The sequence below is a fragment of the Euprymna scolopes genome, chromosome 11 (genome assembly GCF_053919585.1).
Source record: "Euprymna scolopes isolate OS-2025 chromosome 11, ASM5391958v1, whole genome shotgun sequence".
Classification (NCBI taxonomy): domain Eukaryota; kingdom Metazoa; phylum Mollusca; class Cephalopoda; order Sepiida; family Sepiolidae; genus Euprymna; species Euprymna scolopes.
The window spans coordinates 79,662,783-79,688,035 of NC_136492.1; the positions used below are offsets into that span (position 1 = coordinate 79,662,783).

The 25,253-nt window shown below is 33.6% G+C and overlaps 1 protein-coding gene across 1 annotated transcript in view; it reads right to left on the minus strand.

The window, feature by feature from the left end:
- Nucleotides 1–25,253, minus strand: part of LOC145287945 (palmitoyl-protein thioesterase 1-like) — a 64,343-nt gene that overhangs the window by 29,014 nt on the left and 10,076 nt on the right. The window contains exons 2-3 of the mRNA XM_080135902.1: nt 5,792–5,901; nt 1,089–1,216 (exon numbers count right to left, since the gene is read on the minus strand). Of these exons, the coding sequence (XP_079992028.1) occupies nt 1,089–1,216; nt 5,792–5,901 (238 nt within the window). The remainder of the gene's footprint in view (nt 1–1,088; nt 1,217–5,791; nt 5,902–25,253) is intronic.

Below are 25,253 nucleotides of genomic sequence, written 5' to 3' on the forward strand. Positions count from 1 at the left end.
AAGCTTCACATGTCTCTCCGCAGTGACTTAGTCCACAATACATCATAGTCTACATTGCACTGTAAAGAACCTATTATTGATTTTATAAAATTACTTATGTATAACGGATTGAATTAAAGTTTAAAATGCAAAAGTCAAGTATCATGCTTCAATTGCGCTCTAAACTTAAAACATTCATTTTGAAAGCCCCTCTGTCATATCAAAGAACTTACTGTTCATTTTATATGCCTGGCCTTACTGCTTGTGTGGTGATAATGGCTTGAATTTAAATTTAAAATGAAAAAGTCAAGTATCATGATGCAATTGTGCTTTAAACAGAAACATTTATTTCACAGAACATACTTTTGATTATATGTGCCGGGCCTTTCTGTTTTTTTGTGGTAATAAAACTTTTTAAATGCACTTGTGATATTATGCTGTATAAGGTGTTAACTTTGGTCAAAATCGTCTGTTCCTTCTTTCATCAGATTATTTTGATTATCGATTCTTATTGAAGACATTCCAATACAAATCCTAACTAAGAACACTGCCAGGCACATGAAGTACTTCTGTATAAAATTTTTATAAAAATTGATCTAGTCGTTTTCGAGTCCATAGGGAACAAGCACACACACAAAGTTTTTTTTATATAATGATAGAGAAGATATATACAGGGTGGAACGATAAAATTGTCGCTCTAGAAAAGACGACATGATTTCATTTCCGTTTGATGAAAACTAGTTTTCTTGTTTTGTTGCAGACCATCTACTAGTTGGCCAGTTGTGTACAAATCCCAAGTGCGATGAGAGCCTTCTGTCATGTCTGAAAGGGACACAATGATCAACAAACAAAATTGGAGATATGACAACATGACCATTGCCAGCACCCTCAAAATGCATTGCTGGATTGCCATGAATAACAGGGACGTGCTCAGGATGATAAAAACAAAATTTTTGGCCACGGTTATGGTCTTTGGTCTGGTTTCAAGTGAGGGCCACATTATGCCACCTCACATCTTCGAAGTCGGCTTGAAAGTCAACACCAAAGTGTACCTGGATGTGCTGAGAAGTGTGTTGACCGTAAAAGGAAGAAAACAAAATTGAACTCACAGAAATTGTCCACCTTGAGAAAAGCCGATTGCATTATAACCGTTGGCTAGTTTCTTATCAGAAGTCAATTTCTTACACACTTCTGTTACTTGATCATTGACATTCATTAGAAAGCCATTTTCTATGTCCTGTTAAAAAAAAAAAAAAAATTGATTATTTTCATTGATAAGTAGCAACATTGAGAGTCTACTCATCAAAGTTTAGTTTTATTTTTAACAATCATATGAACATAGTACAAAATATTAGATTGGTGTAAAAGTTTTTACTGGTTTGTAGAAAAGGGCATTCTAAACCACTGTAACTTATTTTATGTATATTGTTATTATTTTTAAAAAAAAATCACCATTATTAATTTATAACCTTTTCTTTCAGATTATTAAAGCATCATTCATATTTTTATGCAATATTCTCATTCATGTTGACCTGAAAACAATATTTAGTCAACAGAAAAGGAGTCAACTTCCATCATGATAATGCTTATCATCACATAGTACTACTGACCAAAGATCTAGGAGAATTTGATTAGGAAATCTTGTCCCATCCTGCATATTTTCCTAAACTATCTCCCTTGGATTATCACTTATTTCAAAGATTACAAAATCAGGCCTCAGGTTAACATCATGAGAGGAGATTGAGACGGAGTTAGATTTATATTTCACATGAAAACATAAAGAATTTTACAAGCAAGACATAAGTTTGTTGACAGATAGCATCAAGTTATAGAGAGTAAAGGTTGTCATTGTTATGAATAAAGATTTTTAAAAACACACAGGTTTTCATTTTCAACTGACCTAATAATAATATTTTATTTTAAAACAACTGCCACATGATACCTCCTCTGTCCTCTAAAATCAGAATTTTATGAAGTTTAATCAAGTTATTTACAGCATCGTTCTAGTCATGCATGCAGACATACAGTGTTGTTGCTGGAAAGCTGTCGCTCAGATCACTTTCTCTTACCTCGATAAAGTATCGCAATCTAGTGGCTGAAGATTTTTTTTCATAGAAGAGACGTTGCCAGTCTTTCTCTACTCGATTCTTTCTATAGAAGATGCTCGACTGAGCTCCAATCTGTTTTCATCTTGTGAAACATTCACAGCAAGAATTTATCTTCCTACCAAAACTGCAAATAATTTCCCTTCACCCTCCATGTGCTTAGCATCAGACAGAATTTTCATGAATAAGAACATATTACCACAGGATTGTTTCCATGCATATTACAATAATAATAATAATAATAATAATATATATGTGCCAGCAGGACTCCATCTTAGCACATATCTGACATAAGTTAACCAAGCACTTGCTAGAATATAAATAACATCTCTACTGTATCATTATGTTCACAATAGGTGCTTGACTGAGCTCTAATCCTTATGTAACAGAGCACACATGAGTGCGTATGAAAATATCAGAAGCATCCAAAAGATGGATGGCAAGCGATTGTATTCGCAGCAGGAGCAGCATTTGAATGCATATGCAAATTGACAAGTGTGCTCGGGCTTGCATCTGAAGAAAAAGAAAAAAAAACAGGATACCATGTGGTCGAAGAGAAAAAAGTCAGCGCCAAAAAGGAGACAGATGTGTAAAGAGAAATGCTGTGGCCAGCGTGAAGTTGGAAGAAAGAGAAACGTATGTCAGGTTAAATGGACATGTGGCATCAAGAGACCTTTAAGCTGGTTTCGAGACGAGGAGAAAGAAAAACAGTAATAAACAACTTATGTTAAAAATGAAAGAAAAGCCGAGTTGAATCTATTTATATTTGTTTGTAGCTGTGACCGTATTCACGTTACACTTTTCCCCACCTCTTAAAAAACATTCACAGCAATAACCTGGCTGAGTTCAGCAGAGAACTTTCCTCTCTCTCTCTCTCTCTCTCTTTGTCTCTCTCTTTTTCTCTGTACCAAAGATCAAGCGGAACTTCAATGACCAAATTTTCCTTCCATCTGTGGAACAAAATACCACAAAGTTGCTTTCCAACCAACAATTACAACATGGTTGTTTTCAAAAATACTTGTTGATCTGTCCTCTTAGATAGACGATTCCTCTCATGAAATCTCATGTCTATTCCTGTGGCTGTTTCCAATCCTTGCATGGTGGCACTCACTGTCCAACTGACAATCTTATTAAATCTTAACCTTGAGTGGCTCCTAGGCCTTGATAAGACGTGGCAACAAATAATAAAAAAAAAACACAGATAGAGAACATTTAAGATGCTATGTATTTAGCCTATTACTAATGGGACCTACATGCTGGAGCAGATGAAGGATATCAGATTACATACTCTAATGGCTATTATTTCAATTCTTAGTGATAGTAGTGTGCCAATGCATCTGCTATGGAAGACTACCCCTAATATATATATATATATATATATATATATATATATATATATATATATATATATATATATATATATATTTCATTAATGTCTATTAATTCGGTTTTTGATCCTTTCCAACTTCCGAATATCAGCCTTCACTTCTAGCAGAAACTGGCTGATGTAATTGCCGTATTTGTGAAAAGTCCAAGTACTTTCCAATCCTTCTAGATTCATCGCCAGGGATAAATTAATCTAACTGGTTTTGAACAATCTATCTATATATCTATAAAAGTGAAAGTGTCTGTCTATGTGTGTGTCTGTATGTGTACATTTCCCTACACAATAACTCTGTCAATTTTAAGTCTACAGACTCGAAATTTGATATACAGGGTACTGAGATTTGGGAAAATCGATGTGATCGGTTTTCGGCCAGAAATTTTGCGATTAAGGGGTCAAAATTCAACGATTTGACCTTTGAAAACTTTACCAAACTCCTTCGACAATTTTGGGTATAAACACTTGAAATTTTAGATATAGATTCCTTGGACATCGATCTAACTTAATAACATGATTTGAACCCCAAATAATAAATGTTAAGGGGTTATACTAGGAGTCAAAGTTAAAAAAATTAATCATTTTTTTTTTTTTTTGCTCAGCATACACCTCCAAACACCCGGGCAACGCTGGGCTGAAATGCTAGTATATCTATAAAAGTGAAAGTGTCTGTTTGTCTGTGTGAGTGTCTGTCTGTGTACATTTCCCTACGCAATAACTCTGTCGATTTTAAGTCTACAGACTCGAAATTTGATATACAGGGTACTGAGATTTGGAAAAATCTTTGTAATCAGCTTTTGGCCAGAAATTTGGCTGTTAAGGGGTCAAAGTTTAACGATTTGACCTTTGAGAACTCTACCAAACTCCTCCACCAATTTTGGGTATAAACAATTGAAATTTTAGATATACGTTCCTTGGACATGGATCTAACTTAATAACTTGATTTGAGCCTAAAATAATAAATGTTAAGGAGTCATAATAGAGGTTAAAGTTAAAAATATTTGACCTCTGCAGTCTCTACCAAATTACTCAGACAATTTCTGGTCTAAACATTTGAAATTTTACATAAAGGGTATTCAGATATAGGGCAAGCTTTTTCATCAGTTTGGGTCGAAAATTTTTAGTTACCAATATATAAATGTATGTATGTATGTTTGCATTTTTTAATTCAATTTATAACATTATATAATCAATTCTTAATGCTGCAATATTTTAAGTTATAAATTTATATTTTTTACTAGAATATCTTGTCCTTTTCTTTAATTTTAACAACTAGTCCTTTACTTTTCCATGTTTAAGCTTACCCATATTACTTTTCATGCTCGCATTTTTCTATTGTAATAATATATTGTTGTCTTGATTATTATGCGCAATATATATAGATCTAGTCACAATATATTGTAGTGTACATTGCACTGTAGAGAATCTACTGTTGATTTTATAAAATTATCTGTACATAATGGCTTCACTTAAAGTTTAAAATGCAAAAGTCAAGTATTATGCTTCAATTGTGCTCTAAACAGAAACACTCATTTCGAATCTGCCTCTGCCTTATCAAAGAACCAACTGTTGATTTTATGAAATTATTTTTACATAATTGAATTAAAGTTAAACGTACAAAAGTTAAGTATCATGGTTCAATTTTGCTCTAAAAAGAAACACTAATTTCGAATGTGCCTCTGTCTTATAAAGAATTTACAGTTGATTTTATAGGCTGGGCCTTTCTGCTTGTTCTGTGATAAACTTCAAATACACTTGTGATTGTTAGGTTTTATAAAGCGTTAACTTTGGTCAAAATCAGACCTTCTTTAATCGGATTTTTTTCAATTATTGATTTTTGATACTTATCATACGCATTCAGAAACAAAACCTATGTAAGACCACTCCCAAACACATCAAGTATTTCCTTGTAAAAAAAAAAAGAAAAAGAAAATCGGTCCAGCCATTTCCGAGTTCATAGGGAACAAATTAACACACACAAAATTCTATTTATATAATAGTAGATAGATAGATAGAAAATTAGTTTATCAAATAGGGAATAAACAAAGCAACATGCTAGAAATAAGGACACAAACATATCATTAAAGCTGAATCAAGATATTTTTGTAGATTTGTTTGACCATATTCATTTAGTAAAATGAGCTTTATTAAACAGAACTTGATATTTTATATTGTGGAGTGTGGAAGAAAGCTTGTTTCATAAAATGAATATTTTTTAATTAATTGACTGAAGTATCTTGGTCCAGCTTTAATAATCCACTATTTTATAAACTAATTTTTTATTATGTCTGAAATTTTAAAAATGTTTTTCTTAATGTTGACTTACCTCTCCAATATTGTTTCCAATCATCAAAGATCTGACATAGATTCCGGGTAAATCTTTTTCAATATACGTTTTTATTGAACCCATACTTACTGGGTTACAACAAGAATCGCCTGAAAGAAAAGCAGATTTCGTTTGAGCATAATTTTGATCAATACAAATGAATGATAAACGCAAATGAGAGAAACTGTTACAGAGTGATTAATTAGCATAACGTGTTTGATTGTAGAAGTTTTTGAAATTAAAAAAAAAACACCTTAACACCTTATGCTAATTAAAAAATATTGTTTTCAGTTTTCTTGAATTTCTAATATCTCACATTTCAAACAATATCTCAAAAGTGCCAATATTATTTTGATAAGATTATATATATATATATGTCATCCACATATAGTACTGTTTCGTTGTATCACAACTCATCAGTGTGGCTAGACTAGCACTTTTTCCTAGCCAAGGATTGAACCTATAACCATCACTTTGATAGTTGCCAGTTTTATCCACCGACCCATAATATATATATATATATATATATATATATATATATATATATATATATAAATATCTTATTAAAATAATATTGGCACTTTTGAGATATTGTTTGAGATTTAAGATATTAGAAATTTAAAAAAGTCAAAAAGGATATTTCTTCTTTAAAAATATCTACCTATATTTATTCATTCTATTATTTATTCATTTCTTTAAAGTAAATAATTTATGAAAAAAAAATATCGTTTTTGGGTTTTAAAAATTTCTAACAATAATATCTGTTTGTTGAAACTAATTCCTAACTTCCGGCATAGCACTACCAGAAGCAGTGACAAGGCAAATCAGTTCCTTCACGTTTTTTCTCACGCCTATATCTTCTCTTAGCATATACTTTTTTTTTGTTACATTTTTCCAATCTTTCTTTTTTTTTTTTATTACGTTTTCCTGATCATTCCATTTTTTTTAAAATTTAATAATCATTAAAAAGTTTTTCGGTCTTATTTTAATTAAGAATTATTAAAATTATTATTATTTTTTTTTTTTAAGAATTATTAAACCACTTTCTAAAATCTTTTAAAACCATTTTAGGAATATTATGTTTTATTTTAATGATGTTTTAAATGTTATTTTTAATTTCAATAATTTAATTTTTATAATTTCATAAGCATATTTTTATTATATAAATTCAAATAAAAACTTTTATTTTTAAAATTAAAAAAAAACCAAAAAACTTTTATATTTATAATGTCCTAAACATATATTTCTTATAAATTTTCAAATAAAATAAAAACTTATATATTTTCAATTTTCTCATTAAAAGGGCAAATAAAAACTAATTGTGTTATTTTTATCTTTTTATAATTTTATTAATTTTTATTTTATACTTTTCAGTCATGTCCTTTTCTTATATTTTATTTCAATAAATCGCTTCATATTAGAAATACTGAAGAACAATAAAAGTGAAAGAATTGACTTGCCTTGTCACCGCTTTCAGTAGCGCTACGCAGGAAGTTAGGAAATATGTTAGCTGACTATAACCGAGATCTTCTATTTTGCACACATCTCCCTATACTGTTTAGATTTAATCTTCTTTTGTGGTCATCAGATCTACTAAATTTGTCTTTAAGACTTACAAAACAAACACTTCTAGGATAGATACTTTCCTACAAATAAAAAGCGAATTGGATCTTATCATTGGATTTTGCAACAGTGGTTGGATGATTTAAAAAAGTAAAAAAATATTCTCTAGATTTGAATTGAAATTCTTAACAATTCACATAAAAAAAAATACTTATTTCTTTTTAATGTGCAAGGTTGTTATTTTACATGACTTGATTGTTGAAAAACTGATCCGATTTGTTTAACATGAAGTGAGTACGAGGGGCGTGCAATAAGTAGTGCCCCTGACCCACTTCCAGTCGTCTGATCTAGCTGAAATTTTGCATGTGCAATGATTTATATCTCTACGGGTTATGTGGCAAATTACGGCTCTGAGCTAATTGTGGTTTCTGTTTTACAGGTGTTTGAACTGAGTCAGGAGTGAAATGGAGCCTGTTGAATGTTGAGCAGTGATCCGGTTTTTGTATTTGAAAGGACGCACACCACAGGAGACTTTTAATGAAATGAAAGAAACTTATAGTGATAATGCCCCATCATATGACCTTGTAAAACGCTGGCATCGTGAATTCAAACATGGCCGGAAGTCTGGTCGCCCCTCTTTTGCCATTGATGAGGCATCTGTCCGTCAAGTTGAGGCTGCCATTTTGGAAGATCAGCGTATTATTATTCGTCAAATAGCCCAAGATGTCAAGATTAGTACAGGTTCTGTGGAAACTATCATTCATGACCATTTGCATATACATAAGTTGATTCCCAGGTTGCTCACACCATTCCAGAAGCGAGAACACGTTGAGTGCTCGAGGATGAATTTGATGTGCCAAGAAGATGAGTCCAAGTTTTTCAAAAGACTGATTACACAGGATGAAACCTGGGTCCATCACTATGATCCAGAGACCAAAGCCCAATCAATGCAGTGAAAGCACTTGGACTCACCACCTCCAAAGAAAGCAAGGGTGCAGCTCTCCGCTGGCAAGGTCATGCTCACAGTCTTCTGGGACCAGGACGGAATAGTGATGACAGATTTCCTGGCAAAGGGTACCACGATGACAGGAGCCTATTATGCTTCACTTTTGAGGAAATTAAAGGAAGCTATCAAAATCAAGAGGCGGGGCAAGATCAGCAAAGGTACCCTCCTCCTTCAGGACAACCCTCTGGTCCACAACTCGCATGTCGCCAGATCAGAAGCACAGGTGTATGGTTATGAAATCCTCCCACATCCTCCCTACTCTCCTGACCTTGCACCCTCTGACTTTCACCTCTTCCCAGCCATGAAGTTGTTTTTGAAAGGAAAGCGTTTCCCAGATGATGCAGCCTTGATTTCTGAAGTCACGTCGTGGTTGGAGGACCAACCTTGGGTGTTCTACAAAAACGGTCTCCATAGCTGCATCAAACGATGGGAGAAATACATAACTCTGGATGGTTCCTATGTAGAGAAAGACTAATAATTGTGCCAAGTTTCGTTGCTCTACTGTTATTGGAAGTGGGTCAGGGGCATTACTTATTGCACGTCCCTCGTATTCTCATCGAGTGGATGAGATAAAACGGCTAAATTTTGATAAGACAAAGTTGTGAAATCGTTTCCATCATTTAAGCATTTAAATTATTTTCTAAAGAATCAGAAAAAAATGACATTTTTTTTAAAATTGTTTAACAGCAGATTCACTATGAATATTTATATGAATTTGGCGAGAGAAAACGAATGAAAGAGGTAGAGAGAGAGAGAGAACAAAAGAGGAAGAGAAGGAGAGAACGAAAGAGGAAGAGAGAGAGAGAACGAAAGAGGAAGAGAGAGAGAGAACGAAAGAGGAAGAGAGAGAGAGAGAACGAAAGAGGAAGAGACAGAGAGAGAGAATGAAAGAGGTAGAGAGAATGAAAGAGGAAGAGAGAGAGAACGAAAGAGGAAGAGAGAGAACGAAAGAGGAAGAGAGAGAACGAAAGAGGAAGAGAGAGAATGAAAGAGAAGAGAGAGAGAGAACGAAAGAGGAAGAGAGAGAGAACGAAAGAGGAAGAGAGAGAGAACGAAAGTGGAAGAGAGAGAGAGAGAGAGAGAACGAAAGTGGAAGAGAGAGAGAGAACGAAAGTGGAAGAGAGAGAGAGAGAACGAAAGAGGAAGAGAGAGAGAGGGAACGAAAGTGGAAGAGAGAGACAGAGAACGAAAGTGGAAGAAAGAGAGAGAACGAAAGTGGAAGAGAGAGAGAGAGAACGAAAGTAGAAGAGAGAGAGAGAGAACGAAAGTAGAAGAGAGAGAGAGAACGAAAGAGAGAGAGAGAGAACGAAAGAGAGAGAGAGAACGAAAGTGGAAGAGAGAGAGAACGAAAGAGGGAGAGAGAACGAAAGAGGAAGAGAAAGAGCGAACGAAAGAGGAAGAGAGAGAGAGAGAATGAAAGAGGAAGATAGAGAGAGAACGAAAGTGGAAGAGAGAGAGAGAGAGAGAGAGAGAGAGAGAGAACGAAAGTGGAAGAGAGAGAGGGAGAGAACGAAAGTGGAAGAGAGAGAGAGAGAGAGCGAAAGTGGAAGAGAGAGAGAGAATGAAAGAGGAAGAGAGAGAGAGAGAGAGAGAGAACGAAAGAGGAAGAGATGGATGTGTAAAATGAAGGTGAGAATGGGCTGGCTGTGGCCAGCGTGTGGTTGTAAGAAAGAGAACGTAACGTAATGTAACATGCGGCCGCAGCCGAGATTGAAGTCACTACATGAGTTTGTAGTGTGATTCAAATCTTGTTGGTAGCTGAATACTTGATGCTTCGCCAGGGATATCAAGGGTATTTTTTATCGTTACACCATCTCTAGATGGGTTGCCTACCACAGCTTAAGAGAGTCCTATCTACCCTAGAGAGAAGGATAGAGCACGTCAGTTTTACAACCTGATATTTTACCCCTCGGTAAAAAAGAGAAACGAAATTTAGGTTAGATGGACATGTGGCAGCGAGAGACTTTTTTAACTGGTGTGGAGACTCGAGAGTAACGTAATAAATCCTTTTGTTGAAAAAGAGAAAAATGCTGACCCGGATTTTTATTTATATGAACTACTAAAGTGTAATGCCACGTAATGTTACAGAAGAAAGAAACAGAAAAATATATGATTTAATTATTGGAATTCTTTCGAGATGAGTAATTTGCATATTTTCTTCTTTTTTTATTTGCGGACTATTATCCTCATCTTTATAGTTGTTTCACAAAATTTCAGCCAACTATTCCTCTGGCCTTCATCAGGTTTGTTAACCGCAACGGGATAGGAATGCTGAATCTCCCAACTGTATCTTTAGTAATTAAAAACCGTCCAGAGGATTAGTTGGCCAAAACGTGGCGAGACGACAACAACTATGGAAGGCAGTAATTACTGAAGATACAGTTGAGAGATTCAGTATTTCTATCCTGTCGCCGTTAACAAGCCAGAAGAATAGTTGACCGAAATGTCGTGAAACAACAACTATAAAGATGAAGATAATAGTCCGCAATAATAATAATAAAATAAATAAATAAAAAAAAGAGAGAAGTAAGAGAGAGAGAGAGAAAAGTAAGAAAAGAGAGAGAGAGAGAAGTAAGAAAAAGGGAGAAAAAGAAAAAAAGGAAAGAGACAGAGAAGGGGGAAAAAGGTGTGTGTGTGTGTGTGTGTGTGTGTGTGTGATCGGGAGTTCGATTTGAATGTAGAATTCTGTTCAAATACTTATGAAAGAGAAATGGAAATCTAAAGAACTGATAAATAACTATGAAGAAGCCAACTGAAGCAAAAAATGGAAGTTTGCTTTGTTGAATGGCGACAAGAAAAAATCAGTCTGGGAATAAACAGATTAGTTCCTGGGAGAGGCACATCGACTGCAAAACGGCAGAACTCTTCAGAAACTTGATTATATTTTCATCAAGAATAAAACTTTCTTGAATGATAAAATCTCATTGTGCTTTCATTTGAACAATTCCCAGTTGCAGACAATTAGAAAAGTAATCAGATTTGATCAGAAGACACTCAAGGAATGCCAGTAATGACAAAATGGTGCGAATATTATGGAGGGGGGGGGAGAAGAAATGACAGAGTTTAATCAGTTTTTGAAGCATATTGTTATGCTAACACCTGAATATATTGGGAAGAAAGTATTATTTATGTTAAAACCTCGACATGTTAGGAAGAAAGTCGTTTTATACTAACATTTCAACATGTTTGTAAGCATGTTAAGAAGAAAGCCGTTTTTATTCTAACGTCTCAATATGTTTGGGAGAAAACTATTTTGATGCTAACATCTGAACGTGTTGTGAAGAAATTCATTTTTATGCTAACATCACAATGTGTTGAAAAGATGACAATTCTAACTTTGTGATATGATAACCTTCTAGATTCTGAATAGCTTAATGATGAGTTTTCTTTTAAACAAATGTTCACCGATAACAATCCTATGCTATTTAAAATAGCTTTTAACACTAAAGAATCACCGCTTATAAAGGCCCAAAGGCTACTTGAGGTTAATGAGTTTGCCAATTTGACGATAACAAAACACCTTGAAAAGATTGGAGATTATAAGTGAAATGGTCATAATTTTATTATTTAAGAGGATGGCTTGATAAGAATTTGTTAACATTGAAAACGACCATGTTGTAGCCAGCGTGGTACTGTGTTTCATAGATGAGAAGATTATGGAAAGAAACTTTGTTCATGGAAGTTTTATTTAGTTTTACATACACAGAGGAATAAAGAAAATATTACGGGGTAAACTAATCTACCCATTTCAGGAATAAATGGTCATACCAAGAGACAATCACTACAGTTACATCTAAACATTGTGGTGACGATTTGTGGCATTCTTTTGATACTTGGTTGCAGACACATGCTAGTCGAAGTTCCAATTTCGGTAATCAGTCTGCCAGAAACTAGACCATTTTGGTGACCTTTTATCTGTCAGGATGAGGCATTCATCCTAGGTAATCCTAAGCGGTCCACCCTCCCAGGCCTTGCTTCCGCTCTTTAGGGTAGTATAACTTTATTGCTTATTGCCTGAGGCGTCCTGATTGAGAAATGTAGATGGTGTTGTACAGGCAATTTTTAAAAGGTCAGAGTGCTACTCCTTTAGTGGTGCTGACTTGACTCTCTTCACCTTTTGATCTTGTGTTGCATTTTCTGCCGTGAGAAGAAAGTATTTATTTACCTACTCTCCAGGGTTGGGGTTAGACACAAGATCAGGTATGGGTTTGATGAAAGTATTTCTCTGGAACAAACTGGATTTGAACCTGGTATAGACAGATTTTCAATCCGTGTCGTTAACTACTTAAAGAAAGTATATTGCACAATTAGTGCACTTTTGTAATACACATTTTTTTTTTTAATTAATTGTACCAATAATTATAATTGTTCAAAATAATATAATTGATGATTACCGCCCTGCTCGGCCACAACAGAAAATTATTTACAGTGATTGGCAGCTAGACAAGAAATTTATGAGTTTTGTAATGTCCACCTTCAACATGCCAATTCCTATGATCTTTACGCTATAATATAACTGATGAGAATTATTCCAAAGTGTTTTGTTTTTATTGCTCCTTTGCATGGTCGTCTCATAACTTGTTGCCAGATTTTATAGCAGGCAGATACTTATAGTCATGGGGGCTAATCTATACAAGAACTAAAAATTAATCTGTTAAAAGTGTCTTTCACTTTGTTTAACCTAAAATAAAAAAAAAATGATTAAATTTGTTTTCTTATGAATAAAACAAAATAAAAACTTTTACCAACTTAAAAGGAAATCTTTACCGTTTTTATTCTTCAGATATAAAAAAAGATTAAATTCAGTAGATAAAAGTGGAGCAATAGCAATTTTTTTTTTTTTTATAAGATTGCTTCTTTAAAGGTTACAACATTGTTATTAGTGATGCGACAATTCCATTCCCGATTCTGATACAATCACCGATTCTGAACTAAATTCTTGATTCTGATACAATTACTGATTCTGATTCTTTATAAATCTCTAAATATTCAACTATAAAGTTGTTATTTTTCCCCAATTACTGTAAAAAAACACATGTTAAATGTGCATATATTTTCTCAACTGTTAAAAACACACTTGTGGGGTGGGCGATCTTTATACTGGTAGTTTAAAATCAATCAATATTTATTGTTTAGTTATTACTACCAGCAGTGGAAGATTTTGTTTTAAACAAAATTAAATAAAAAAAAAAAAAGAAGATAATTAAAGGAACCGGTTTCAGCATCGAAAAATAGGCACAAATTTTTCCGATTCCGATACCCCTCAAAATTCTGATTCCGATTAATTGTCAACATTAATTGTTATCTTCGAATCCAATGTCAGTAAATACTCATTATAGACCATAACGTCATAAGCCATCAAATTTTATTCCTTCTATTCTTATTTTCTATCCTCGCATCATTCAACTGACATTCTAACCCATTAACTCTTATCCTTGAGTGGCTTTTAGTCTTGATAAGTAATCATCATCATTATATTATATGAATTCAAAGATTCTATTGTTAGCATTGGTTTCCCTAATATTTTTCTAGTCAGAATTCTTTCTAAAAAGACATTGCCTACTTATGGGAGTGACCACGAGAAGGTTGCCAATGTCTTAAGTGAAAGAGATTTTTGTGGAATGAACTGGATTCGAACTTGGAATACCCAGGTTGTCAGTTTGTATCTTTAACCACTAGACCTCCATCATGTCCCTTGATAAGTGGTGACTCATTAGTATGCAAAAAGGAAAAAAAAAATCCCATTATTTTTATTACAAGAAAGTAAGACAGAAAAAAAAAAAAGGTTTTGTGTGAATGCTTTCTTTATCTTTTAATTACTATCATTTAAATATTAATACGATAGCATGTGTGTTATTTATTTTGTGGGTCACGCTTACATCCGAGTGACTGTCATTTAATTGTTATGGACTTCCATTTCTTGTAATAAATAATTTTACCAAGAATTCTTCATAAGTTTTGATTTCGATTATAACTGAAAGAACTCAAGTTATATATATATATATATATATATATATATATATATTTTACACAGTGATCACCACTTATCAAGGCCTGGAAGCCACTCAGGGATAAGGGTTATTGCAAGTACATTACGTTAGCGTGGAGATTTGATGACGTGTTTACTTAAGGGGGCGGTTCATTAGGAATTTGTTAACATTGGACTTGAACACATCCAAGTTGTAGTCCGGTGGGAAGTAGGCAGACGGAACAGAGTTCCACAGGCGTGCAGTTCTAAGAAAGAAGCTTTGTTCATGGAATCCACGTTTTGGATTTAGGCACAGATAAAGAGTGGGGGAAATTTTTCACAGTGGATTCGGCTAGACGGGTGTTTTTCGTGAAAGATTGGCGAGGGGGACCAGAGATTGGAGTTCAGACGAGCACCTGCCATGGAAATAACGATAAAACAAGGATAGGCTCGCAACGTCTCTTCTGTGGGAGAGAGGTTGCAGGGTAGAGAAAAAGGCATCCCCCACTAAGCCACAAAGTCTATTTTGTACTCTGTCAAGGCATATATATTTTATATATATATATATATATATATTTTCATAAGTTTTAGTTTCAGTTCAAGCTGATACACCCAAGTCATAGGGATATATTTTTTTATTTTTGAAATCGCAACTTTATAATATATAAAAATCGACAGAACATTAACTCTATAATAATATACATGAAATCTTCAAGAATTAAAATATCATATTTACAACCAGGCTAGGCCAAGCATCCCTGCTAGCTTAGATAAATACTTTCGCAGTTTTAACAAAAGAGCTACAATAATATCAGGTTGGTTGTTTTTGTTTTACAGCATATCAACCCTTTTCAGGTTATTCAATGCCGAATCCAGTGATTTTGAAGAAAATTTTTTTAATAGAGTATCTTTGTTTTTTTTTCAAGTCGGTTTCTATTTAACACATAGTTGGGACCCTAACAGGTACTACCAGTCCGGGTCAGAGTGGACCTGGGAGCAATGGCAATTAAAGGACGGCTCTGCACTCCCCAAAGCCTGCAAGCTGGGGCCTCACTATCGAATATAGTTTAAGGTCATATCCAGGGTGTTTCCATTTATGCTGAACATCTACAGAATACCAACATCAATATATTACATATGAATGAGTCCCTTGTGAAATTTCCACAGGTCCCGCTAGTTAATATTAATTATACTATCATGATTTGAAAAATGGAACACATTGTATTATCTAAATTATTTAGACTACTGCTCTCATCTTGAATGCTATTTTCGCAATATTTTGGTCGATGTAACCTTCAACCTTCTTCAGGTGTACTTGATCAAATTTGGAAACCTTTCTGTTGAACTCTGGAATATGCACAGAATTTCGAACAGAACACTTTATTTAAAATGGGGTAGCATACTCTTGCTATGTCAGCCATGACAATGTAGAAGTCTTAGGTAATTTGCAATTGTATTCTTAGTATCATCTGCACTGAGGTTTGAATTTTCAATCTCTAAAAGAGTTTTATTTAGAACTGAATTTACCTAGTGCTTTATCTGTTATGCCATGGGCCAAGGTTGGAGATTACATTGTCTGAAGCATTGTGAAAATAGTACTCAAGCTGAGAACAGTAGTCTGAACAATACAAATTATCAATCCTCATCTAAAGAATTCGGAAACATGACATACATTGTCTAATATATAAAAGGCTATATATCTGTCTGTCCGTCTGTCTCCATATTTTCAAACTCTATCTCCTTTGAAACTAAAAGTCACAGAGCAGCGCTAGACGCCTCAAATGATTGCATTTTTTATGAACCGTTATTTTATAGGTTAAAATAGTTTTTAAAGGATCAAAACAGGGTCAAAATTGAAAAAAAAAATTGTTATCCATTTTGTACATTCAATTTTATTTTTTATTTTTAATTAGTTCATATGCATATCACGCTGGTGCAGTGGTAAAGTCACCAGCATTGGATGATACAGTTTTGCTTTCGGTTTCGATTCTAGCTGATGGCACCCAAATACTTTTTATTTTACTTTTGAAATCACGATTCTATAATAGATAATCTGGACAAATTAAAATATCATATTTAAGCATATTTTACGACCAGGCAAAGCCGGGTGCTCCCCCCCCTCGCTAGTTTAAGAATAAGAGTTGCTAAAAATTTCAAAATGGTTTTCTTTGATCTAGATAATTTTTTCAGTCTTTAAAAATCTCTCAAAAGGATATCAGATACAGCATTCATTTTTATTTTGTTCTGTATATATGCGTAAATTCTTTCAGAATATGATATACTAGGAGTATATCAAAACCTTTAAAAAAAATAATCTGAAATAATTATCCCTTAAAAATGGAAACTTCCTAAAAGTAGAAATAACCAATTAGCCCTAAAAATTCATAAAATAACAAAATGAGGTAAAATTTTCAAGAATTGCTCTTTTCATACATAACAAATGGTAAAAATTTAAAAACATCAATTCTAAATGCTTATTTAACCAGCAAGAAATGACTATACTCCACAGCTGGTCTACAACATACAAACCTTAGTCTAATGGACAGGCTGAACAGTACCCTGTTAAAACCTATCAAAAAAAAAAAACAAAAAAAAAAAAAAGGGCCGAGTGAGATATGCCCTTATGAATGCCCTTTTTTTTTGTACAGTAAGAAACATAACTCATATATTATCTAGATATATTATCTATAACTATATGAGTTATATTATTTAATTAATTCAAATTCTTATTGAGACGAGTACTATTTATTATATTAATCTATTGCGGACTATTATCCTTAGTTGTTGTTTCATGACATTTCGGCCAACTATCCCACTGGCCTTTGTCAAGTAGTTACCGCGACGGATAGGAACTCTGAATCTCCTAACTATATAAGTAACCACCTGATCAAGGTCAGAGGAATAGTTGGCCGAAACGTGTAAAACAACTAAAAAGATGAGGATAATAGTCTGCAATAAATACATTAATAAATAGTACTCATCTCAATAAGCATTCAAATTAATTAAATAATATAACTCATATCTATATATATATAAATTCGTATTACTGTCTGTTTGTTTGTTCACAATTTGATTAATATATACAAAAGATCCATTACTTTAATATTTCATTTATTTCTATATATAGTATGTTTCTTTCAAAATATATGATTAAGAGATTACTTCATTTGCATATATAAAGGAAAATCGATTTTATTAAATAGCTGTATGTTAGTTTAAGTTTTTAGCGAGAAAGTTATTTTAAGTGTTCTATTTAAGATTGTTATTTCATTAACTTTAAATAATAATTATATTGATAATATATTTAATTTAATTTATTTGGAATTATCATTCTCAACATCGATTTTTTTTTTAGAAACGGGTAGAGTTATTTCCTCTGACGAGTTTTTTTTATATGTTCTGAAGTTCGAAAGATAAAAAAAGAAACTCTTACCCACATAAAATAATTTGTTAAACGCAATAAGTTTCTAGTGTGAAAAAATAATTTCGTGTAGACAGAAAGATGTTTTGCTTTATTTTTAATTATTAAAAAAAAATAAAAAATAAATAAAACACTTACGGATAAACGAAAAGATCTCAGTTTGTTTTTATTATTCTTGAAACGACTATACAGAATCTTTGAGCGTTCCGGGAATTGATCCCCCCCCCCAAAAAAAAAAACAAGTAAAAAATTCCTTTTATTTATGAAAAAAAAAGAAGCCAGTAAAAAAACAAACAAACAAAAAAAAAAAACAAGCCAATAAAAGGAATTCCATTTCGTTCTTAAACTTTTCAAACGCGTTAATGTTTATATAACGTTATTATTTCTACAATGGACAAATTAGCTTTTCCCTTTATTCGCTTTTCAGGTTGGAGTCTGCCTACATGACTATTTTTTTTTTTTTCGGTCGCTCCGGAACTCACTGCTATAAAGGTGTTTTGATTCATTTATTTTTATTTTATTTCCTTTTTGCGGGGGTGGGGGTCCAATGCACGAGCAACAAAAAGTGCTCAATATCTGGATAATAGCTTCTTCTCTTTGTATCCATTCTGCCGAAATATCTTGTAGAGAGGATATCATGTACTTCTTTTTTTGGGCGATTACATTTACATGTTTTTATTCGTTCTTTTAGTTTTTAAATTGTTGTGGAGGTATCAACGTTGCCCACGATGAAAATGATTAATATCCTTAGTATAGCACGTTTGTTCCAAAAGAACTTCATGTCGATCCAGGCATCGCCGGGTATCCATGCTAGTAGTTATAGATATAATTGCAGATCAACAATGGACAACATTTTTCTCCAATATGACGTTTAAACCTTGGTTCTGAATATTTTTTCTTTTTACAAGGGAGTCACCACTTATCAAGGCCACTCAAGAATAAGGGTTAATGAGTGTAAGGCGGTCAATGAGACAGCAGTGTAGTGATTGGTATTGGTGGAAATTAGGTAGAAATTTGATTATTTAAGGGGACAATTTGTTTATATTGGACTTGAAGACAACCATGTTGTAGTCAGCTGGAAAGCAGGCCTGCGGTATAGAGTTTCACAGGCAGGCAGTTCTAGGAAAGAAACTTTGTTCATGGAATTTGTGTTTAGATTTATGCACAGATAGAGAATGGAGGAAATATCTCAAGAAAAATAGGTGCTTATCAATGAGGTGAATGTTTTGGATTCAAACCCTTAATATGCTAATGTTCATCAGCAAGATGGTAAAGAAGCAATTACGTTACCTCATGAATTTGTTTCTATTGGAGTGTTGGATAATAGCAGAGTTAAAAGTATTACTTAGTTATTACCTATCTATGTATCTAGTGATGAGTGGACAACACCAGTGACCTTGCTAGGCTAAGAATAGAAATATTGTTTTGGTAAAATAAGTTTAGCTGAAAGGCAATTACGTAAAAAGTTAAGTGATATGTTTATAGATTTAGCTGTATTTAGCTATAAACATAAGAATTTAGAAATCCAAAACATATTAAGGTATGAAGCATAATTCGTCTTCCATATATCATTCCCCGCTGTGTAATAGGAGAATCTATCACTACAATTTGTCTGATGCAAGTTTGAAATCGACAGTTTCATCAAAAACACTGTGCAGTTTATTTTGAACCTATTCTCAAGGTCCCAATTATCTCAAATCAGCCTGACTGTTGATTACTTGTGAAATTAACTTTGGAGACGCGAACAAAGCAACACAACCCAAATAAAATTGATGAAAAAAAAAACGATCAATATCAGTATTATTAACTACTCTTTAGTAATATATTAATTGTCCAACAGTTTTTGTAGACTTATTTCTAACTTCTTTCTCTAATCTTATAATTTATTATAAAGACCAAGGTGTATTTATTTGTATAGATAAATATACATCTGGTCTGTCACACAAAAGTTAGATAGTAAAAAAAACAAAACAAAAAAGAAAAAAAATGACAGCTTCAAAAATTCAAATGTTTAGAGGAAGAGAGAAAGCAATTAGCAAGTCTGACTCTTCCCCTCTGCAGTCTTTGATAAATTTGAAAAGAAATATTTCAATCTACAGGGTAGAACAATAAGTGTTGCCTTAAAGAAAACAAGATTACAGCTTTATTTTTAAACTTTTATTGAAAAAAATCAATTCAGGTAACTTGATTATGTAGTAGAACTGACATCTATTCAATCTAGTTGTCTTCAGTGCCAATCACCACCTCGATACAGGTCTAGAACTGGAAGTATGTCTTTTCCACAAGTGCCAGCAGGAACTTGGCGAATACTTGGCAGATAGCGGTGGTCAGGTTGGCTTTGGTGTTGTGTGACCAAACGAAGTAGTCCAGCAGGTTCAGGTCGGGGAAGCCTACGAGAGAAGGGTATATACAAAGTCATAGCACTTCTTCTGAAGCCAAGCCTGGGTCTCTTTGGACTTGTAGGCTGGCGTCAAATCCTGCTGCCACACTCAGAGTCTGCCAGCAGCCACCTGATTGCACCAAAAGATCACCACACTCTTCAGCACATTCAAGTACACTTTGGTGTTGATTTTCAAGCAGACTTCGAAGATGTGAGGTGGTATAATGTGGCCCTCACTTGAAACTACACCAAAATCCATAACCGTGGCTGGAAATTTTGTTTTCATCACTTTGGGCATGACCCTGTTATTCGTGACAACCCAGCAATGCATTTTGAGAGTGCTGGCAATGGTCCTGTTGTCATAACTTGGGTCAGTAGAGAGCATGAGCTGTACAGCGGCGTCTCTTCGATCTCGCTCGTTGAACATTGTGTTACTTTCAGACATGATAGAAGGCTCTTATCGCTCTTGGGATTTGTACACACCTGGCCAACGACAAAAAAAACAAACTGCTTTTCATCAAATAGAAATGGAATCATGTCTTTTCTAGGGTGATAATTTTATCGTTTCACCCATAACACAACGTTTTCTTTCTTTTACTCCTTTCTTTTATCTATACTGATATGTTTTTATCTCATTTTCCCAGTTCAAGAAGCTTTCTTTCTTTCTTTTTTTTAACTGCACTCCTTGATACGTTATTTTATATTTTTAATAAGGTGTCATCATCTATCAACGCCTAAAGGCCAGTCGAGGATAAGGTTTGAAGGAGTGTCAGATGGATAGTGAGACAACACTGATGATTAGTAATGATGGTGATGATTGGTCAGAATTTGATTATTTAAGACGACAGTTCAATAATCAAGAATTTGTTTAAATTAGATTTGAAAATGATCATATTTTAGTTTGCATGGAAGTAATCCTATGGAGTCATGTTCTACAGATGAGCAGTTCCAGGAAAGAAAGTTTGCTCATGGAACTTTTGTTTAGCTTTAGAGAGAGAGAGAGAGAGAGAGAGAGAGAGAGAGAGAGAGAGAGAGAGAGAGAGAGAAACTTTTGACATTGGTTATAGCTACACGAGTTTTTATTATGAATATTTTATGAGGGAAGGGGCACACAGATTGAAACTCAGTCGAGTACCTACCATGAAAATAATAATAAAATAAAGAAAGACTAACAAAGTCTCTACTCAAATCGGGTATTTTTTCTTTTGACAAGGCAGTCACTGCTTATCGAGGTCCAAAGGACACTTGAAGATAAGGGTTGATAAGTGAACATCATAATGATCAGTAATGGTGGAAATCAAGTAGGAATTGATTATTTACGAGGACGGCTCAACAAGAATTTGTTTACGTTGGACCTGAAAACGACCGTGTTATAGTCAGCTGAGAAGCAGCCCTGTGGTATTGTGTTTCACAGATAGGCAGCTCTAGGAAAGAAGCTTTGCACATTGAATTTTTGTTTAGTTTTAGGTACAGACAGAGAGTAATGGAGATTGACGGCAGTGGTTCTAGCTAGTTTTTGTTGTAAATGTTTTAGAGGGGGGCACATAGATTGAAGCTCAGTCGAGCCTCTTCCAGCAAAAAAAAAAAAAAAAATTAAAAATTAATAGAGTACAGAAAGACTAGCAAGGTCTCTTCTCAAATTGCGTATTAGTGCAAACACTAGTGAAACATAATTTTTTTTGTTATTTTTGATGGAGGATGTACAGCAAGTGTGTTTAAAATTCACAAACAAATATAGCTAAATCCTATATAAACCATTAGACTTACTTTTTTTTTTCTCTTTTTGAAATTGGATTATCTTTGTGTGTATTTAAATTTAAAGCTTAATGTGACAAGCACTCGTCTATAATCTCTTTTAAATTTAAAAATTGTTATAAAAAGCCTTACAAGAAAACAAAAATAAGTTTCAAGATCAATTTAGAAAATAATCTTCAGTCTGTAGTGGAATGGTGATGAAAATGGATGGTAACATACTAAGAGTAAGCTTCTTTCCTTTAGCAATTGCTAGAAACTTGCTCAACCACCGATTACAGTTGACTAATATCATTCTACTGGAGAGCTCATTATTCAAACTTTGCTTATGGAAGTGTTAGTTTTAGAAATTAGAGAGAGAGAGAGAGAGAGAGAGAGAGAGAGAGAGAGAGAGAGAGAGAGAGAGAGAGAGAGAGAGAAAAGGTAACTATTTACAGTGATTGTTGTACAATTGTAAATAATAAAAATCTATCTATATATCTATAAAAGTGAAGTTGTGTGTGTATGTGTACATTTCCCTACAAAACTACTGTATCAATTTTCAGTCTACCGACTCGAGAATTGACGTAAGGGGTATTGAGATTTGGGAAAATCTTTTTAATCAATTTTCGGACAGAAATTTGCCTGTCAAGGGGTCAAAGTTCAACGATTTGACCTTCGAAAACTCTAGCAAACTCCCCCGCAAATTTTAGGTCTAAACACTTGAAATTTTAGATGTAGGTTACTTAATTTGATTTGAGCCAAAAACAGTAACATGTCTAGTTTTTTATTTTTTATATTTCCTTATTACAGGTTTGACTTTAATCCTGAATATTTGTCTTGTTTTCTTATCTTTCTCCTAAATCTTTTTTGTCAAAAATACTGTTATTAACCAATACATTTTCTTATATTTAAAACGAAAAAAAAAAAAAAGTCTCCCATGAAATTGAACATTTCCCAAATCATATTTGCATATTATCTGAACTCAAAAACATGCGGCTTTTTTGCATTTTTTTATATTTATTTTATTTCTAAAGTATGCATTACTTCTAGCTAATGTTAATACATAACCCTAAAGGTATTACTTCTTAACCAGCTTTTTAAACGAGTTAAAAATAACCAGAATTTTTCAATTTGATAAAAGTTCCATTATAGCATATTTATTATGGGGTGGTCGAACATTCTGGCATTAGATAGATAATAGATAGTGGGTCTAAAAACTTGAAATTTTAGATGTAGGTTACTTAATTTGATTTGAGCCAAAAACAGTAAATATTAAGGGATCAAAAAAAATTGGTGGTGGTGATTAAAGTAGGCATGCCAAACTAAAATTTTATTTTCATTAGCTGTAAAAACTTTTAATCTGGGTATCTCTATCTTTACCATACTGTACCAAAATGACACTCACCATAGGTGAGTTGAATGGTCTTCCTCTAAAGGCGGAAGTTTCATGGGAATATATTAACAAGCCATCTCCAATTGCTTGTATATTACTGCCAGGGGAGATGATGGCGTTAGGTTTTTGTAGTTTTTGCAAGAAGGTGTAGATGTATTCCCACATCGTCACCCATCCGATAATGACCAAGCTAAATGTTACTTAACTTTGATGAGAACCAGTGTGTTAACATGATTATGTCGTACATCACACACACCTTTACAAAACATTAAACGACTAACTGACTTTGCCAGCTCTTATAACTTCAAAGGGTTTACTCCTAGAAATTCTTGAAACATTAATTTAAATAAAACATTTCATTCATAACTTTGTCATAAACTGGAAACAAAATCTTTCCAATTCATTCATAGAGATAAGCATTAACATTTTGGTAATTACAAAACAAATTAATTTATCTTTTGAATTAAACTGTAAAAAAAAGTAATAAAAGGAACTAATTTGCCTTTTCACTTGCAGTATAGAAATAGATTACAACCTATTGAAAATCAAGTAGTATGATTCAGATGAGCAAGACGAGGGAAGGGAAGGGTAAAGTGTACGATGTTCCAGATGAGAGGGCAGTGTAATAGAAGAGGAAGAAAACTACAGATACAAAAGAAAGTAGGTGCATGAGAGAGAGAGAGAGAGAGAGAGAGAGAGAGAGAGAGAGAGGGCGTTTGTCATACTTATTATATTTATACTGAAGGTTGTGGTTATGCCTATTAATATATACTTTTGATCAATTATTATATAAAACATCATTAAAAATCAAATAATAGATCCAGTGCAGTGGAAAAAAAGGCAAAAATCAAAAATAATGTCAGTCTATTCATATATATATATATATATATATATATATATATATTCATTATAATAGATCAACTAAAAAGGAAAAAAAAAACTAAAAAAAAAAAAAACAAAACAAGCGAAGCATGCATGGTCCCCCCACGCCGTGAGTTCATAGTGAACGAGGCATAAAGAATAACCAAGTTCAGCATCCCCCCCCCCCTATTTAGCCCAAAAAGTCCACAGGGGACGTCAAATCCTGGTGAACAAACGGTGCAGTTTTAGGCCTTAACATATGTAAATTTGAGTTCTGCACCATGCAAAAAAAGAAATGACTAAGTCCATCATTTGCTCCCCTTCCCCATTTAGCCCCAAAAGTCCCCAAGGCCTTAACATATTTACATTTGAGTTCAGCATCATACAAAACTGCTAAATAGACATACACAGAAAATTTTGGACAAATATGGTAAAATAGTCTCAAAAATAGAGTGTTTTTATTAGCTCTAAAAAGAGCCCCTGGGGCACACCCAAGACTTATCGCCAAGTATAGACAAACAAAATTATATAGAAATCAGTTAATTACAACTTTTCAGAAAGTTTTATAAAAATCCAAGGCATCAATTTTTTTTTTGATAAACACAAAATGTCAATTTTAGCCATTTTAACCCGAAAGGCACCCCTGGGGGGCAACCGGTGTTTTCCCAGAAAATCCGTTCTATTACTTTTTTTACTTATATCATGTTTAATGTTTGTGCAAAATTTTTACAAATTCCAAGGCGTAGTTATTAAGAAAAGTGTGGACAGATGAACAGACGAACAGACAAAAGTGAATTTACAGGTCCACCCTCCTTTTTTCGAGGGGAAAAAAACTTTTCAAAAGGTTTAGATGCAGAAAGAGTTGTTTTGTCCTTATGTGTATAAGGTGTCACTATATTTAGTAGTCCATGACTGTGTCTTGTGTTGTTTGCCGAGATGCCAATAGCTAAGGAGCCACAGTTAGACTTTTCCTGTGAGAAGTTATGACTAACAAGGGTTTCTGTGGCAAGTTGAATCTCATGGTGATTCAGTGTTTGGTCAATGCAAACAGATGCTCGGCTCCCAGATGTAACTTTAGGCAACAAATCGAGATTGAGTATTTTAATAGAATTGACCAATCAGCATAAAGTGTTCTT